The sequence below is a fragment of the Zea mays genome, chromosome 4 (assembly GCF_902167145.1).
Source record: "Zea mays cultivar B73 chromosome 4, Zm-B73-REFERENCE-NAM-5.0, whole genome shotgun sequence".
Taxonomy (NCBI): Eukaryota; Viridiplantae; Streptophyta; class Magnoliopsida; order Poales; family Poaceae; genus Zea; species Zea mays.
In genome coordinates, this window is record NC_050099.1 from 139316936 (window position 1) to 139335836 (window position 18901).

Genomic DNA, 18901 nt, shown 5'->3' on the forward strand with positions numbered 1-18901 from the left:
GCAGAGCCTTGGCGCCGCACAGGGCATCGCTCCGCCACCTCCATTGTTCCCCCCAGTTGACCCTACTCTCTTCCACACTCCTGTGAGTATCAAAATTGTAGTTAGATGTTTGTAATGCATTTGGTATAACACATGCAATCTCTTCTCTGTGCAGGGCCAATCTGGGGCGGCATCCAACAACCCTCCGGAAGGGTTCAACCCAACGCAGCCCCGGTCAAACCGCCCACCTCCATGAGTGTTGTGTTTTCATTGTTTTAGACTTCAGAACTTATGTATAATACTTATGTCTGTGTTTGATACTTATGTGAGAGCTTGCGACATTTGAGACTTATGTTTGTGTTTAATACTTGTGTTGAACACTTATGTTTGTGATGGATATTTATGTTTGTGGTGACAGTTTTATGTTTGTGTTGGCTATTTATGTCTGTGATGATATCTGTGATGTATATATGTGATATATATGTGATATCTTCTGTTTGTGTGGATGGAATACAAAAAACAAATAAAAAAGGTATATACTGGTCACTTTGTCGAGTGTTACACTCGGCAAAGAGGCTCTTTGTCGAGTGTCTGTGTCATAACACTCGGCAAAGAGCACAGACCTGGGCACCGGCTTAGGTTCTTTGCCGAGTGTTATGTCGCTGGCACTTGGCAAAGAGGTCGGCTTTGCCGAGTGCCACTTGGGACACTCGGCAAAGAACCTGACATGGGGACACTCCCTGGCGGGTTCTTTGCCGAGTGTCCCACGTGGCACTCGACAAAGATGGATTTTTTGCCGAGTGCTACCTGGAAGACACTCGGCAAAGCTAACTTCTTTGCCGAGTGTCACAAGAGACACTCGGCAAAGCCGTCGTCTCCGTCACCCGGCGCCGTAACGACCGCTTTTCTTTGCCGAGTGCTCTCTGGCACTCGGCAAAGAGTTTTGCCGAGTGCCCGAGAAAAAGCACTCGGCAAAGAAGGCTTTGCCGATGCACTGTTTGCCGAGCCTTCTTTGCCGAGTGTTTTTAAGGCTTCGCCGAGTGCTTTAGGCACTCGGCAAAGCCATTGATTCCGGTAGTGTTCACTGCCAGCGCGTTAGTGGCCAGCCATCAGAATCGAGGTCTGGTGGGGGTTGTCAGTCCTAGGACCCTAGGTTTGGGCTAGCCAGCAATGCGGCCGGACATGCCTTGGTCGCTCGTGGTCGCCTCCAAGCATCTCTCGTACGCCCGCACCAAGCTCATGGATGTCTACAGCTTGGTGGGGCACTAGAGCTCGATGTCGGTCTTCAATGGCTCACCTAGCCTCGCGGTGAAAAGATTCACTTACTGCCCCATGTCAGGTCTGCACAATGATAGAAGAAAGTGGAGAACTATTGTTAGTACACCTCCACCATACCTGTGCAGTACAGGGCCTTCATCTCTGCCAGGTTGTTGGTGCATATGGGAAGCTGTGAAAATGGATGTGGATGAATTCGACGAAGCATGCCCAGGACATGCATGCTGTCATGGTCGCTTTCTAGGGCATAGTACCACTCGTAAGCCACCCCATCTAAGTGTAGCGTGGCGAGCCATACCTTTTCCTCGGCCATGGTGTGCATACCCTGGAAGTACGTCTCGCATTTATTCAGCCACGAGAGGGGATTCGACTCGCTGTCATAGCTAGGAAAGTAGAGTTTGTATCAGCAAGGGCCGCTATTGTGGCGATTGTCACGGTTGTAGAAGCCATCACCACCGCGACGGCGCATTTGGTGTTATTGGGTTGCACCGTCGAGCCCGACAAGTGCTCGGTTTCCGGCTAGTTATCGACCTCCATGCACACTAGGCACACATTATGGGTGTCTGGTGGTGATTTGCGCCAACGCCTTCACCTGCTAGTCCAAAATCTAGCGCAGTCTCTGTAATGGAGGGCTGCTTAGGATCGTCGTCGAGGCCGAACATGGTTGTTGATGAGATGGCGCTAGTTCCAAATTTGATATGGCCTACTGGCCCGAGCTTGATAAGCAGATGAGACTAGGGGGAGAGCGTAGGGCGTAGGGAACTGGTCGGAAACAATTGTCATCACTAGTGTCCAGTGAAGCCACTGGCAATTCCCAATCAGGTCAACTTCTTTGATGATTTCATTATACAAACCACTAGTGCTTGTGTAGATGTTAAGCATCTTATCCTACTAACATGGTCAGATCATGTTTGAATGCATTAGAGCTAATAGTTAGCTACTAAAATTAGCTAAAGATATCCAACCAGTCTAGCTAATAATTCAACTATTAGTTGCTTATAGCAAATTAGTTAATTTTGGTAACAATTTTTTAGCCAACTAACTATTAGCTCTAGTGCATTAAAACATCCCCTAAGTCAACCGACTGCGGATAATTATCCCATTTATTTCTATCCAAACTAACAACTTTATATGCTAACAACCTTGTCTGCAGCAACTAACCTAGAACCTGATCTGCTAACAACTTTATCTACAATAACTAAGGAGGTGTTTGAATGCCTTAAGCTAATAGTTAGTTGGCTAAAAAATTATTAGTGAAATTAGTTAGCTAATTAACAACTAGCCGGTTAACTATTAGATAATTTGCTAAAAATAGTTAATAGCTGAACTATTAGCTAAATTGATTGAATGTCTTCAAGTAACTTTAGCAGCTAATTAATGAATTCAAACATCTCCTAATTTGGGTGCAACAACTAATCTGAACGCCTTCTCTATATAATGATGAAACTGACATATTTATGGAGGAAAGACACACGATGAATACAATACAACTCACGGTTTATGAATTCTTAGACTTTCCTTTCCTCATTTCATTCATTTATACCCGTTCAAAATCTTTTATTTTTTATTTTGATTTACAGCAGAAGTGGCAGTTTAATTAGAAATATAGAAAGGTTGTTGCGCTACTTTGGAGTTGCGATTTGCTACTTCTTAAGAGTACGTGGCCCGCTATGGCTAGGTCTATAGGAATAGATATTAATTGTGTAGAAACTGGGGCCCTTCGGAATACGTAAAAAAGTTCTTGAATCCTGTGCTTTTTCTACAAAGCTAAACATATGGTCAGCTATCGGCTCATTTGAATTTCCACGAGCTGACTTAACATCCTAGCTCGGTTTGTTAACGAGTCATCTCAATTTATTAACGAGCCAACTCGCGATCTAAACGAGCTACCATATTCCAGCAAAACGAAACTATATGCATATCATTTATACAATAATTGATAAACATGTTATATATATGTGAGGTATTTATGGCCTATGAATTAAACAAATGATTAATGAACTATGTCTATGTGTTAATTTGGTCTATGCAAATATAATTATGGGTTAAACTGATGAACATGTATGTGAATAGTGAATTAATAAGTGATGAATTGTATTACTTTAGTATTACATTGACGTGGTTTGTGAAACTATGAGTATAATTACTATTTTCTATTGTTAAGTTAGTTTGAAATTAACTAAAAAATAATTAGTATGTACATATTATTTTTTCTGCTCTCGCTCGCGAGCTAAACGAGCCAGCTCGAGCTCGTAAACGAGCAGAGCCGAGCTGACTATGTGGCTCGTTACCTTAACGAGTCGAGCTCGCTCGTTAGCTTAACGAGCCAGCTCGAACTCGGACGAGCCGAGCTCGCTCGTTATCCACCCCTAGTAACTACGACGAAAAAAAATTCCCACAGTTCTCACGAACGCTTAACAGAATGCATTAGAACTCATATAAGGGCTAGTTTGGGAATACCAATTTCTCAAGGGATTTATGTTTTCCCATGGAAAAATAAACTAATTTCCTTTGGAAAAATGAAAATCCCTTGGAAAATTGAGGTTCCCAAACTAGCCTAAAAGTTCTATATGGGGATAAATCCCAACGAAGATCCTCGTCTTAGTTTAAATTATAAATAAGACATACATCTCTTGTTATTAATGCAAAACATTTTTACTTATATATATTGTTAAATATAAGAAACATCAAAATAAATATATTTGTACAATAAGTTTAACTAGTATACGAAAATATCGTACATACAAGTTTAACAGGTCCCGCGAAGAGCAGTGATAGGAAATGCTTTTCTGTCCTCATTCCTGTTTATCCGTCGGAGAAAGAATTTTCTCTGCTTACATCCCATGGAGGAAGAAACTTTCCAATCCCCTAAGAGCTTGTTCGGTTACACAATCTAGAAGCAGATTGGATGGCCCCTCCAATCTCATTCTGGATTGGCGTAACCGAACAAACCCTAACGAAAGAATTCCCTCGGGGAATCAGTGATCATGGCCCATTGCCATCTCTAAATATATTCCTGTAAAATTTCAGTATAATTCCAATGTTTTTTGTGTTCGAAAGGGCCCCTAAGCCTAAACATAGTTAAGCAAATCTGAGAGCGGTGTTTGAATGTTCTAGAACTAATAGTTAGTTGGCTAAAAATTGTTAGTGAAATTAACTAACTATAATTAACTATCTAACTCTTAACTAATCTATAAAAATAGCTAAACTATTAGTTAAGATGTTTGGATGTCTTAACTAATTTTAGCCATTAACTATTAGTTCTAGTGCACTCAAACACCTCCTAAGTTCTAAGTGTCCTCGAAGATCAAAAAGATATCTGCTTTGAGCTAAAGCGACCTCCAAGATGCCTTGGACGATTAGGTCAGGCCCCGGCAGACCGAGGAACCCTGGAAAACCCAATTCCACATCATCTATTTATCATCCGAAGAAGCTTCAATCTGTAGATCAGTCTGCTACATTTTTGTTCAACCAAAAATATATAGACCATGGAGAGTCCATAAATTATACTCCCTCAAACACAAAAACAAAACAACTATTGCTTTGCAAAAAGTTAAACAGGTTTAAGTTTAGCCAAATATATTTAAAAAAAATACTAATACTCCTTCCGTTCCAATTTATAATTTGTTTGATTTTTTTATAAATTTGACTGGCTTGTCTTATTCAAAACATTTCACAAAAATTTTGAATAAGACAAGCCGGTCAAACTTGATAAAAAAAGTCAAACGAATTATAATTTATAACAAAGAGAGTATTTTATAATATTAAATAAGTATTAATAAAAAATATGACATGTAGAAGATAAGACAGTCACCGTTAATTGTATTAAGATCTCAAAAACCTCCAACTCCTACCACGCCCATACACAGCAGCCCAGCCCATACGCCAGTGCTCTACCCATCCCATAGGTCAGTGCTCTACCCATACATAACATCACCTTACCATGTATGTCAACGATCAGAACCAGGACCAAAACTTAGACTTGTGCTTACATAGCATCACCTTAGCCTGTATGTCAACGATCAGAACCAGGACCAAAATTTAGACTTGCTTTAATGTAGGACAAACAAGAGAATTTCGTTAACCCTAGTCTAAAATTCGAATTCAAGACTTAAGGAATGTTACTCGAACCACCTAACTCACTCCCGAGATGCTTCGCAATAAGTATCAATCATGAAAAATACTTTTACATGATAAACTTATTTAGAATCATAATATTGTTCTTTATAAACTTAATCAAACTTAAGAATGTTTGACCGATGAGCAAGATCCCAACACAGTATGTACAAGCCAGATGAGCAGGGTTATGTACACAGAACTAGGTTTTCCCTAAGCATATTATATGGTTCACCACGATGGTTAACAGAGCCGTCTTCCAGAGAGGGCGGCAGCACGCTAATAAACTGAATACGGGCGCCCACTGAGATGTCGTCTTCAGTTAAAGCGAGTATGGGTGCCCGCTATTCAGAACTCTGCGAATGACGTCCGTGTTCCATCCAAATACAGAATCCGAGCTGTCAACACGTCCAAGGAAAAGGGGTCACCTGTTGATCGAGATATATGTAGAGAATCTTAACAAAACAAAAAAATTGTTTAGGCTAACTAAGGATGGGCCTTATCACAGGCCGACCAATATCAAATATATCACTCACCTTGGGATCATGATCTCGTGATTGAAAATCCTGTCAGGGATAGCAGGAATGTGGTCCTTTTTCTCGTTGGCGAACTTTATGATCTGGAACAGCACTTCGTTAATCGACGCCTCCAATGCAGCACGCCTTGTGCTGGTCTCCTCCACGGCATTTGCTAGGAGCATATTGCACAAAATGTTACTGCTACATTCTATATGCTTATGGTAGCCTCATGACGTCTGTGAAACTTTAGTTAACAAAATTACCTTGGATGTTTGTCAGCCCTTTGGAGCTGTTTGACTTGCTGTATCTTTTGGGGAACATGACTTGCAAATTGATGAACCATTGCTCCCAATAGATGCGCTCTGTTTTGTTGACAAACCAACCAGGGTGTCTGTGTTTCTCGTCGAAAAAGGAGAGGCAGATCTGAGATATTCAGGGAAGGTAAGCCACTTATCTTAATCAGAAGATAACATAGTTCAGCAGCAACAGAAGTAAAACGCAGCATATGTCTAATTGTTGTACTTCAGACCTGGCTTCTGCGGTTTGGGTGTTTCTCCACCCATGCACTGAACTGGTCTATCTTTTCGTCAACTTCCTTTTCTAGTTCCGGTAGACCACATTGTACCTAAACACATCAAAACATCGAAGTGAGCAGCAGCAAAGACAATGCAAATGAAAGGAAGTTATTAGACTGCAACAAGCAAGGTAATCATATTTGGACAATGCATAATGCATCTGTCATCGTGGTTAAGTTGGGAAGTCGTAGAGAGAAAGAAACTTGCTGCAATTCTTGTTGAAATATACAGTGAAGCCTAGACTTAAAAGTAGGCTTTGGATTTCTAACATACATAACATGAGTTGCTGCCCACAGTACATATTTATCTGCTCATCACTTGTTTGTTGATTCTAAATTTCACAGCTTCCCACAGTACATAATAATCTGCTCATCACTTGTTTGTTGATTCTAAATTTCACAGCTACACATTAAAATCAGTTTACCGAAAAGTAAATCTCAATTATACCTGAAAATGGATTTGGATCATCCAAAATCCAAATGGATTCAACCCGCTTTTGATTTAATTGAATGGATGTTGTTTAGACCAGGACATTCATTGCCATGAGATCCAAACAGGATTGGATTGGATTGGATAGAAGGCTGGATATCCAAATATCCATTGGACCTCTCCCCTCCTCCCGGTGCCTCTCCCATGTGGGCAGCGGCACCTTCACCGTGTGCATCTCCAGCTTCGAGTGGATGCTCACGGTGGCCTTCCTCCAGCTGTTCCTGCTACTGCAGTGATGCCTGCCGCCCTGCCGCCTAAAAAGTGTGTACTGATATGCTTCTCCAGCTTGCCGAACCATGCCTCGAATGGAGTGTAGCTTGTGTACCAGCATAGCTTGGCCGTCTCTGCCATGTCCGGCATTGATGCGCTCTGTCTTAAATCGTCATTGTCTCATGGCCCCGGGTGTTGGATCATATGGTACTGGAAGACCACCTGGTTAGGCCGTGCGAGCGGAGGCGTGTAGCAGCTCGTCCATGACAGCGTGCCACTGCATCTCTGCTTGTCCCTGGAGATGTCAAACTCAGTCGGTGATGCCAGCAAGCTAAAACAGGCTGCTGAGACGGTGGGTACCCTCGAGGACGAATGTATTTGGATGATTGGATTGGATTTGGATTGATGAGACACTGGACTAGACTGGATTTTTCTGTGCATGACAATGGTTTGGACTGAATGTGTGCCTCACTAGTTGGATTCCTTTTGGACCGGCCTCCACGAGGGCGTCTTCGCAGGTCGTTGTTGTGGCCACTCCCAGGTCTCGGCACTCGCCGGTCTACGCCATGGGATCCAGGTAGTTGTACACATGTCACTCCAGGTCTCCATCTGTCATGGGCATAATAGGGAGCGAGAGGCAACAGCCAAGCTGGAATAAGGCTAGAGAATAAGATTGAGATGAGCTGGGATAAGGTTAGAGAATAAGATTGAAATGAGAGAATTGTGGAGAGTTGGTTAGCATCAGATAAGTCCAAGAAAGTAGGAGTTAGTTGAGAGTTTGTAGGAGAAGTTGGTTAGCCATAGGGCTATTTATAAGCCGCATGGCAGCAGGGAATAAATCAAGCAAGATCATTATCAAACCAATCTCTCTCTTGCAATGACCCTCTCAAGCGCCTAGGGCTGCTACCCTAGAACCAAGCCTGCGGCAGAGGGGTATAACCTCGCCGGAGAAGACAGCTATCCCCATGGACCGAAGGTCCATGACACCTGGTATCAGCTCCAGGTTATCCTCACCACCACCAGCCGCCCATCCCTCACCACCACCAGCCGCCGCGCCATTTGCCACCGCAACGCCCTCCCACCCGCCCTCTCCAACTCCAGATGCATTCACTCGGCTCGAAGAGAAGTGGGATCAATTCGTTGTGATGTTCCACCGCTACAAGGAGAAGACAGAGAAGGAACTCCAAGCAGCGGTGCGGCTTCAGGCGGCAGCGCGAGGGTTCCTGGCACGCCGCCAGGTACAGTCCCTTCGTGGGGAGAAGCACCTTGCTGTGGCCTCCAGGGCCACCCCATGGCCGTCATCACATGAGCAGGCTGTGGTGCGCCTGCAAGCCGCAGTGTGCGGCTTCCTTGTTAGGCGGGCGGTGCAGAAGCTGCACTTGGCACTTGCTGATCAGCTCATCGCTGCACCAACTCGCAGCCTGCGCGTCCAACCACTTTTTGAACCCCCTGCAGAAGTCGAGATCTGGGTATGCAGCCCCCCTGCACGGCCAAAGAGGGTCGTCTCCCTCATTCGGGCAACTGCCTTGGTGCTGGACAGACCCAAGGGCTGGTTCCTCCTTCACCTTTCATCCAGCGTGAAGTCCGCAGTTCAGCTCTTTCCTTGGGATCCAGGAGGACAGGAGGACATAGCTGCAGTTCAAATTTATATTTTAGTTCCACAATTATTTTGTATTTTCGTCTTAAATAATAAAGGTAAGCCGAGATGTAAAAGGCTTAACCTTAAGTCGTGTCAGGTAAGTCTATGGCAGCTTGAGGACGAGCTGGTCCTCAAGGGAGGGGGAGATGTCATGGGCATAATAGGGAGCGAGAGGCAACAACCAGGCTGGGATAAGGATAGAGAATAAGATTGAGATGAGCTGGGATAAGGTTAGAGAATAAGATTGAAATGAGAGAATTGTGGAGAGTTAGTTAGCATCAGATAAGTCCAAGAAAGTAGGAGAAGTTGGTTAGCCATAGGGCTATTTATAAGCCGCATGGCAGCAGGGAATAAATCAAGCAAGATCATTATCAAACCAATCTCTCTCTTGCAATGACCCTCTCAAGCGCCTAGGGCTGCTACCCTAGAACCAAGCCTGCGGCAGAGGGGTATAACCTCGCCGGAGAAGACAGCTATCCCCATGGACCGAAGGTCCATGACACCATCGCCATGGGAACATCGTCATTTGCAGCCATGACCACCACCACAGCTCAAGGACGAGTTGTCTTGAAGAAGTGTAGTGTTATGGTATGTGGAGCCGTTAGAATAAGGAAAGAATAAGTTAGATTGATTTGGCTAGTTGGGACAAGGAAAGATTTGGTCAGTTAGGATAAGGGAAGATTTGGTTAGTTAGGATAAGGAAAGAGATAAGTTAGATTAATTTGGTTAGGATATTTCCTTAGGGGTTAGATAAGCCTCTCTATATAAAAGGAGAGGAGATGTATAAATCTAATCAAGCAAGAATTAAGGACAAATCTTCTCTCTTGCTCGGCCATGGGCAAGGCCCCGACCGCCCCCCTTGCACTCCCTCAACCATAGCCACCACCATAACAGATGTGGATGCTAATCCACTTCCAGGTCTAATCTCAGTACTATTAACAGTAATACTGAACCATGGCTCATGGCTACAGTTAGGTGAAGCATTACAATGGCAGAACCAGTTAGATTGGCAATAATAATGAGGAAAGAGGCATTCTCGACAGTCATAATACGTGAAATGCCAGTAAACACTCTAGTCACAGGTTTGGGTTCCAGACATGTCCATAAATAATCCAAGGTCACGTCTTCTTGTAACTTACTAAATTTAGAACACTCAATTATTGGCTCTTTGGAAAATTTATGCCACTGATGAATATATTGGCTTTAGAATCATATACTGCAAATAAGTAGTGGTGAAAATTGCACTTGGGAGTCTGTGAAAAGCAAAAGTGTCACTAATTTTCAAATGGAAGTAGTAATTTATAAATATAATAATTACTTAAAGCACAACACCATATGCCTTGGCCATTGAAACAAACCCAGATCTTAATGGAGGGAAATACTCACATAAGTAATATCGAGGAAATCACAGTCAACATCTTTGGGGCGAACCAGGCTGAGGGTTCTATGGAAAAATATGGTGTGCAAAATACCTGCAGCATAGTTCATATTTACCATATCCATTAGCGGGTGCTATGTAGTAGAGAACACACGTGAACTCCAGTTTCTTATTACTAATAGAAGAACCTGAAGTTAAGAAAGATAAGGATCCCCAGAGAAATCTTATGAAGTCATGTAAGTGATGAGTGCACTTACTAATACTCAGGGCAAGTATAAAATTCAACTATCTGTAGAGTGGAAGGAGCTCAAGCACATAGAAGAAGGTTAAGAACTCACAACAGCAAGGACTCTGGAACGAGATAAGCACAACAAAGCAATGAACAATATACAACAACTGTGTGATATAATATGATCTGCTGCAGACTAGCTTCACTATTAGCCCAATTTTTAGTTAAGCTTCCACTGCCGTACATCCATACAGCATTTACATTTCCCCATGAGCGAAACCAAGGTGAATCCCACTAGCTAACCACAATTATGATTTCAAAACTGCAACTTGAAATTACTCTATTCCAAAATTTACTGAAACCATAACAACGAATAAGCATGTGAACGAATACAGTACAGTATAGCTCCCGTGTCATGTCAAATTGTCAATAGAGAGCAATTTATTGAGCCGAACAGAAGCCCCCTTTCAACGAACATAGAGAGATGAGAAGAGATGTGAAAAAACTAAAATTTAGAGCACTCACAGCGCAGCACATCCCTGATCTCCGTCAGTTCCAGCTCCTGCAGCCCAAACAACAAGAATTCATAAAAGATAAATGAAAAAGAATTCGTCAGCATATGCGACCAGAAAGCAAGCAGAAGAACCCTAGTGAAACCGAGGCATGGGTTAGGATCAGTAGCGAACCAGCTCTTTCAGCTGACAGGTCTCGCAGTTCATCTCCGCTTGCCGCTGCGGTTCGGGGCAGAAGAATCAATCAGAACCTGATGGGTCGGCACTTCCAGTAGTTGGAGTAGGGGGGAGGTCGAGGGTTGTGACTTGGGAGAGTCGAGACAGGAAGTCGAGGAAGCGGGTTTGGGAAAATTAGATCTGTACCATTAAAAGATCCGATCTTAGAAAATTAGCATCGAAGAGACGAACATGTGGTTTTAGAAAGATATTATGGAAAGTCGCTTAGATTTCTACCATATGTTAAATATAACTGACTGATCACGAAACAATGCTATAAAATTTCAAAAATAAGGTTCGTACTTCTCAAGCAGATGCCGATACAAAGAGAAGGGGTGGATATGGCGTGCACCAGGGATCAGAGGCTCAAAAAGCTGCAGGCAAGACGGGGGCGAGACGGCGGTGCCAGGGAGGAGATGGCGAGGAAGAGAAGAATCCAAGCCGACTCGATAAGACCAGACCAACCAATCACCCATAATTTCTATTATATATATATATATATATATATATATATATATATAGTTTATGTATTAGAAGCCCTGGGCTTCCAATAAAACAAGGAAGCCTTGATCTAAAAGTCTATTTCGGTTCAGTCCAACCACAACCGGCCAGCCCGACCACAGCTCCACTCCCCATGTGCGCACAGTTACCCATCCATTCAGCTGAACCGTCCCCTAAAATCTGGGATATATAATTTTTTGGCCCCAAAACAAACCCTAATTCTCTCGCAGTCGCAGCGTAGGAGCGTTCACGTTGGCGGCGGCTGTTCGCTTCCTGTTCCCGGCGCCTCCACGAATCCGCCCCTGCCTTGCCCGCCGGCTCGCTGTCCGGCGCCCCGCATCCACACCTGATGGCTGACACAGATCTGGCCCTGCCTGCAGCGCTCGCACCGTCGCGTGTCCCGTTCTCCTCGCCGTTCGAAACTGGCCCCTGCCTCACCGTGTTGTGGGCACCGGCGGCTCCACGCGGGATGCGGCCACGCCTGACACCTCCACCTCCACGGCTGAGTGACGGATGAGCGGCTGGGAGGTCTCCTGCGGAGCGGCTCCACCAGCCGCCTCAACGTGCAGGCGCAAGAGTTCGTGCCGCGCGCTGCCGCGGTGCCCCTCCCCCTCCGCAACAGAAGGTAGTGTGTTTGTTCGCGCCGCCTCCCCACGTGGCGTTCTTCGTCGCAGCACCCTGGCCCCCACTGCGCCGGTTCGAGTACTATGCGGCGGTTGCCACCGGTAGGGTTGGCAAGTTCGGTCCTCCCACCGCTGCTGCAGAGCAGGAGGCCGAGGCTGAGCATTTTTATGCCTCCTTGTCAGGGGAACCTTTTGCAGGTATCAGATCTTGGGTATTTTTCCCTCTTGAAAGATTCAGATTCTTACAACCTTTTGCAGGTATCAGATCTTGGGTATTTTTCTGTTGATTCAGTTGTGTATTCTTGGAGCTGAAAGACTCGGAAGAAGTAATATATCGGCAATAGCTAGTTCCATTAATCAAATATCATCTGGAAGCTATCCATCGACTACAGGTGCTCTCTCTTGTACTTAATTTTTCTTATGCTGAATCTTAGAGTTTACTTGCTATTAACGTAATGCAGATACTTAACTTTTTGTTTCTGTTTTTTGTCCTAGTAATGTTAAACCAGGTCGGAGCATCCATCTTCTAAATGAAGGTGGAAATATAGTCAGTATCATCCGCAGTGGTAAAGCTGCAGATATAGCTTCTCATTCAGAGGTATCTGCTTTGTCAAATAAAATTTGAGTACTTGGCTATATTTGTAGCACACTACCTTTGGATAATTGTATGATACTCCATTAACGAAGCTAGATTTTTACATAGGCAAACAGGGTTATACACCATGTAGTTCTTTATGTACACATGGCAGACCAATTTGTCTCTGAAACGAGCCATTAGTCCACAAATGTTATATTTAAAAATTATAGATTAAGTTACTAGTTACATAGGCTTTCAACCACTACTCTTCAACTATATTGGTTTAGTTTACTATTGCTGTATTCATTGTGTAATGCTTACACTATACTTAGTGTCTAATGTTCAGACCTCCAATGGCAAGAGCAAATGCACCTTGTGTCTCAGCATCCGGCAAAATCCTACTGCCACAACCTGTGGACATGTTTTCTGCTGGTAAAAGTTGTTTTTTACAATGATCATGTATTGAGTCTTGACAGATATAAATTTTACACTTGAGCCATCAACAGTAGTGATGAACCTGCCATCCTGGCTTACTTCTGCACTAGTGACAGAAGCCTGCTAATTTTAGGTCACGTACATCAAAAGTTTTACATACGCTCCAGTAAAAAAGCCATTTAGCAATTTGGTAAACAACCGTAAAATGGGTATACATGTACTAAATAACATATTGATCTTGAATTCAACAATAGAAACACAATGCATGAATAATCAGCAAATAAATACTTAATTACTAATCTTTGTTTACTTTTGGTTTTAGCTTCATCATCTTATGAGAATTGTTCTGGCAGGATGTGGATCTTAACTGGTACCCAATAAAATTAGAAAGCAAGAACAATGAGATTTACAATGGTAGCAAAGTGTGTTATCTTTATACATAAACTTCTTAGGAGATGGAATCATGGTGTAAAGCATTTTGTATTGCAGCTACTGCTGACAAGGAAACAAATAAGCCGGCATGCTAAGCTGAGCGATAAGTTCCTCAATTCTTTTTGTCAGTACCTTAAGGAGTCTGTAGTCCTGTTTTTCTTTCAGGGTTCGCTGCAGATTTAAGGTACACATTACTTGATCTAAACCGTGCGGTGCCTTCTTTTGAGTTGTTACGCAACAAATGGTCCAGTTTTACGATGCGTTTTATGTTAAAAAATGACTACGCGACATGCAAGGAAACTAACGATAAACGTATGTGATTTTCACGCCGTAATTGTGCCATATTCGTCATTACGAAACAGATTGACGATTTACGCAAAATTTATACTCATTTACACTGTTTTGGTTCACGATTTACTCTTAAATCCGCTCGAGCCAGAACCCGCACACAATTTTTACGCCGTAATTTGTCCCCATTTGCCGTTACGAAATCAATCGATGATTTACACTGAAATTCGTACTCATTTACGCTGTTTTGGTTCACGTTTTATGCCGAAATCCGCCCGAGACAGCGTCTGTGGCGATTTTCACGCCGTAATTCGGGACCCATTTATCGTTACGAAACAAATCGATGATTTACGCTAAAATTTGTACTCATTTACGCTGTTTTGGTTCACGTTTTACGCTAAAATCCACCCGAGCCAGAACCCGCGCACGATCGGGTGCACACGATTTTTACGCCGTAATTTTGGGCTCTGTTTGCTGTTACAAAACAGATATAGGATTTACGCTAAATTTCGTACTCATTTACGCTGTTTTAGCTCACGTTTTACGCTGGAATCCGCCCGAGCCAGAATTCGCGCACGATCGGCTGCATGCGATTTTTACGCCGTAATTTTAGGCCTCGTTTGCTGTTACAAAACAGATATAAGATTTACGCTAAATTTCGTACTCATTTACGCTGTTTTAGCTCACGTTTTACGCTGCAATCCGCCCGAGCCAGAACCAGAACCAGATCGAGCGCGCGTAGATATACCTGACTGGGGCTTCCCATACTAATGGAAGCCCAGGGCTCCCATTACCATCAGCATATATATATATATATATATATATATATATATATATATATATATATATATATATATATATATATATATATATATATATACGGCGGCACTAAAATGCACCCATGTGTATTTTAGTTTGTGGATGCACAGACCCCAAGACTCCTTGTCCGACCAGAGCACCTAACACCCCGAGCACGCCTCCCCATAAGAGCACGCCCTCGGCCCTCCTGTACGCGCGCCTCGCTGCCCCCCGCCGCCACCGCGCCTCCCTGTCCCCGCGCGTTGCAACTAATGATTGCAATTGCGTGGTTTGTTGATTTTCTGTTGCGACGTTTGTTGCTTGTTGATTGCAACTAGGGGTATCCTCTAATTGCAAACTTGAGTCTCTGTTTTTACTCCTTGATTACCATTGCATGGTGTGTTGTTACTCCAGTTGCAACGTTTGTTGCTTGTTGATTGCAACTAGGGGTATCCGCTAATTGCAAACTTGAGTCTCTGTTGTTGCTACAGTTGCAACGTTTGTTGCTTGTTGATTGCAACTAGGGGTATCCTCCAATTGCAAACTTGAGTCTCTGTTTTTACTCCTTGATTACCATTGCACCACCGGCGTTTGTTCAATATTGGTTGCAACTAATGATTGCAACTGCATGGTTTGTTGATTTTCTGTTGCGACGTTTGTTGCTTGTTGATTGCAACTAGGGGTATCCTCTAATTGCAAACTTGAGTCTCTGTTTTTACTCCTTGATTACCATTGCATGGTGTGTTATTACTCCAGTTGCAACGTTTGTTGCTTGTTGATTGCAACTATGGGTATCCGCTAATTGCAAACTTGAGTCTCTGTTGGTGCTCCAGTTGCAACGTTTGTTGCTTGTTGATTGCAACTAGGGGTATCCTCTAATTGCAAACTTGAATCTGAAGTGAAAAGGTTCTGTCGGGAGCGTGCGGGAGGGACGAAGACAAAGCGTCGGTTCGGCCTGGGTGGGGCGGTTGGCTCGGACCAGGTGCTCCTGGCGCGTAGGTTCGGCCTGGGTATGTTCTCTATATTGAATGCACCCAGGTGTAATATATAAATACAGTATATATATAGGGTTTAGGGTCAAATGGAAGTCATGAACTTGAATGCATGACACCAGAGTACTAGACATGATGTTGTTCTATGACTCAAAAACAATTAAATGCGGGACACTAGAAGATTGTTGTGCTAATCAAGCATATCATCAGCTAGTTCAAACCTACCTCCATCTCTAGTTGGATCTTTAGTGGATGCAGCAGAAAGTTCTTCTCCTCCTTGTTCTTGCATTTCTTCATTAGAATCAGCTTCACCAGATTGTGGAGGAAGAGGAACAGCATGCTTCCTAATTCTAGAGTATGTTTGGTCAATAGCTCTAGGGAGATTTGCACCAGCCCCCAAAGAGAATTTTATCAACAGCAATTAGTCGATTGAACTCCTAATCGGACGACTAATCACCGTTTAATCGTAATTAGTCGGACGATCAGAGTTCTAGTCGCCCTAGTCGCATCATACACCCTAATCGAGCTTGCAATGGCGATAAGGCCGACTAATCGCGATTAGTCATACAACTTTAAAACATGGGGTACCACGTAACACAATCGCTTAGAGATCCTTATTGACACTCAAACAAAAGATAGAGGCAGTGTATGCTACCATTGGCATGACCACACTACATTATACATCAAGGAAATCTACATGATAATCTAAATAAAACAATAAAACTGAAAAAAGGAAATGGAAGCATCAAATCTGTCTAATGAACATTTGTACACCAGTATAGAAAAAAAATACATCTCACATTCCATATAGGAATGACATGAGCAGTGTTTTTAAGTCGTTCGACTAATCGCGATTAGTCAGCCGTATCGGTTTTTTAGCATCAGTATACATTTCGACACGACTTGGTCGACTTAATAACGAGTCATCTGACTAATCGTCTAATTCAAACGATTAGTCGCGGTTTTATGTCATGGACGACTTAAATAAAAAAGGTTTGGGTTTCATCTCTCAGCCCGTCAACCAGCCCATTAGGTCTTAGGGTTCCAAAAACAGACTGGTCCACTTCCAATCCACTATTCTCCAACCTTCTCTCCTGCCCCTCCACTCCCAGCCGCCAGAAACAGGAGTCGTTCGTCTCATCGTCAATTGTCAATCTCACTTGTGCTCGGTGGTGCTCCACGAGATCACCTCTCCCTTCGCCTCCTGCATCAACTGTCGGCAGCCACCAGCCACATCGTCCTCCAGCTCCGGTAATCCCTGTGAGGCTTTGACCCTGTCTATTATTTCCCTTCTAAATCTGCTCTGCTCCGCTCCGGTACTGTGCTTGAATGCTTGCCGTGTGGCTGAGATTATGTTACATCGATTGCTATGTTAGTGTACTTGGACAAGTCACTTTCTTCATTATAATCAGTTTTTTTGTGCAATCAGTATTTTTTCATACAAAAACATGGCAAGTCGTCTTATATCGGTTTTTTAGGGTCTAGACGATTTAGCCAATTAGTCGGACGACTTACTATCGATTAGTCGTCCGAGTTGCCCGATAAGTCAGCTGAATCGACTTATCGGTGCTCTAGCGACTCAAACCATCTCAATGACTTAACATTGGACATGAGTAAAAAGTGGAATAAGTCTACTCCCAAAGGGGATAGCAGTGAACTTGGCATGTGACATGGGATTCCATTGAACCCCCAATATGTCTAAAACAAATCTTCACCTGTCGTGGTTCCAAGGCCTATGGGATCAATTTAGACAAATTTCACACGCACTTACAAATTGGCAACTAACAAAGTTCAGCATGTCCAAGCACGTTTTGGTTGGTTCATTCATTTCTCACAATGATTTGAGGAAAATTTAAGGCAAATAAAACATTAGCCGGGAAGCCTTATTCTTCTTAATTTGTTAAAATTTAAGGCACAAAAACCTCTTATTCCTTCTCTTATCTCAGCTTGATTGATCACTGTCTCCTCAGCACAAAATTAAAATCCAAATTTCACATGTAAAATACAGTGGATCAATACGAGTTTCTAATACTTGGGCTATGGAATGCTTCCTCTCAGCAGATGACACAATAAAGGACGTGGGTGTACAAACCCAGTATTTTTTGCCAAAAAAATCGAAGTTAGTAGGCACTATATATATAAGCTTGAAATTAGATCATGCAAGTAGCTAAATAGGTTAGGGTTCGGGAACTCGGTTTCGCACAACAGAAAGGGAAGGGGAGGGGTGCCCATACTTTCTCGTCGCCGGCGAAGGGTTCGTTGAAGGCCTCGTGATGGGACTGAGGAACGGCTTGGCACCTGGCGTAGGTCGGCGGCGGTCGCCCGGTTGTCGCCGCGGGGGCGCGCGCGCACGGCGGGGTGAACGGGAGAAGATAAGGCAAGCGTGTAGGCACAGCCAGACTGCTTTAGTTTAGGCTCTCGGTTCTACTCGTTAAGCTAATAAGATAAACTTAGCTTAATTCATTTACGAGCTTAATGGGGTGTTTGGTTACACCCCGCTAAAGTTTAGTCCTGTCCCATCGAATGTTTGAACCTCCGTTCCGGGTATTAAATGTAGTCGGATTATAAAACTAATTTGTCAGCCGAAGATTAAAAGACGAGACAAATTTAGTCTAATTGGTTGGATCTATATTTCATACTCCTATTTAAAAGTCAAACGCTTGATGTGACCCGGACTAAACTTTAGCAGGAGCAACCAAACACCCCCTGCTTAAGCTGACTCATTTAGTTCACGAGTCAAATTAAAAAATAACATATATAATAATCAGTTTTAAATTAATTTCAAACTAATTTAATAATAAAAAATAATAATTATACTGATACTTTCATAGATCACATCAATATAACGTTAAATTAATATAACTCATTACTCATCAATTCATACATATTCATCAATAGGTCAGTGTCCGTGCGTTGCAACGGGGACCTATAATATCTCGATAATTTATATATACAAATGTGTTATGCAGTTATGAGATAAAGGATGACATTCGCGAGCTGTCCGGGATGACATCGAAGAGAAATTCGGGTCTGTGATGTACGGACACTCACCTAGTAGTGTATTATATAAGATAGGTTAGTGCCCGTGCATTGCACCTAGTTGTGAATGAACTGGAACT

The 18901-nt window shown here is 43.1% G+C and overlaps 1 protein-coding gene and 1 long non-coding RNA gene across 4 annotated transcripts; one reads left to right on the top strand and one right to left on the bottom strand.

The window, feature by feature from the left end:
- Positions 1–5407: 5407 nt before the first annotated feature.
- LOC100275976 (uncharacterized) lies at positions 5408–18194 on the bottom strand. 2 transcript variants are annotated; one of them, NM_001403698.1, is made up of 8 exons: positions 18017–18194; positions 11095–11277; positions 10934–10970; positions 10188–10273; positions 6418–6513; positions 6152–6311; positions 5907–6060; positions 5408–5768 (listed from the first exon to the last, which is right to left on the bottom strand). In NM_001403698.1, exons 2-8 carry the CDS (start codon positions 11125–11127, stop codon positions 5693–5695), a joined length of 642 nt encoding a protein of 213 aa, NP_001390627.1. In that variant the 5' UTR covers positions 11128–11277; positions 18017–18194; the 3' UTR covers positions 5408–5692. The 2 variants fall into 2 exon arrangements, with proteins under 2 accessions (NP_001390627.1, NP_001143353.1); NM_001149881.2 differs by having other exon boundaries at positions 5408–5798.
- On the top strand, positions 12491–13386 carry LOC109946038 (uncharacterized). Of its 2 annotated transcripts, none has more exons than XR_002269150.2 (3): positions 12491–12652; positions 12756–12858; positions 13170–13228. It is a non-coding gene; the product is annotated as an uncharacterized lncRNA (long non-coding RNA). The 2 variants fall into 2 exon arrangements; XR_002269149.3 differs by having other exon boundaries at positions 12493–12652; positions 13184–13386.
- Positions 18195–18901: the final 707 nt, after the last annotated feature.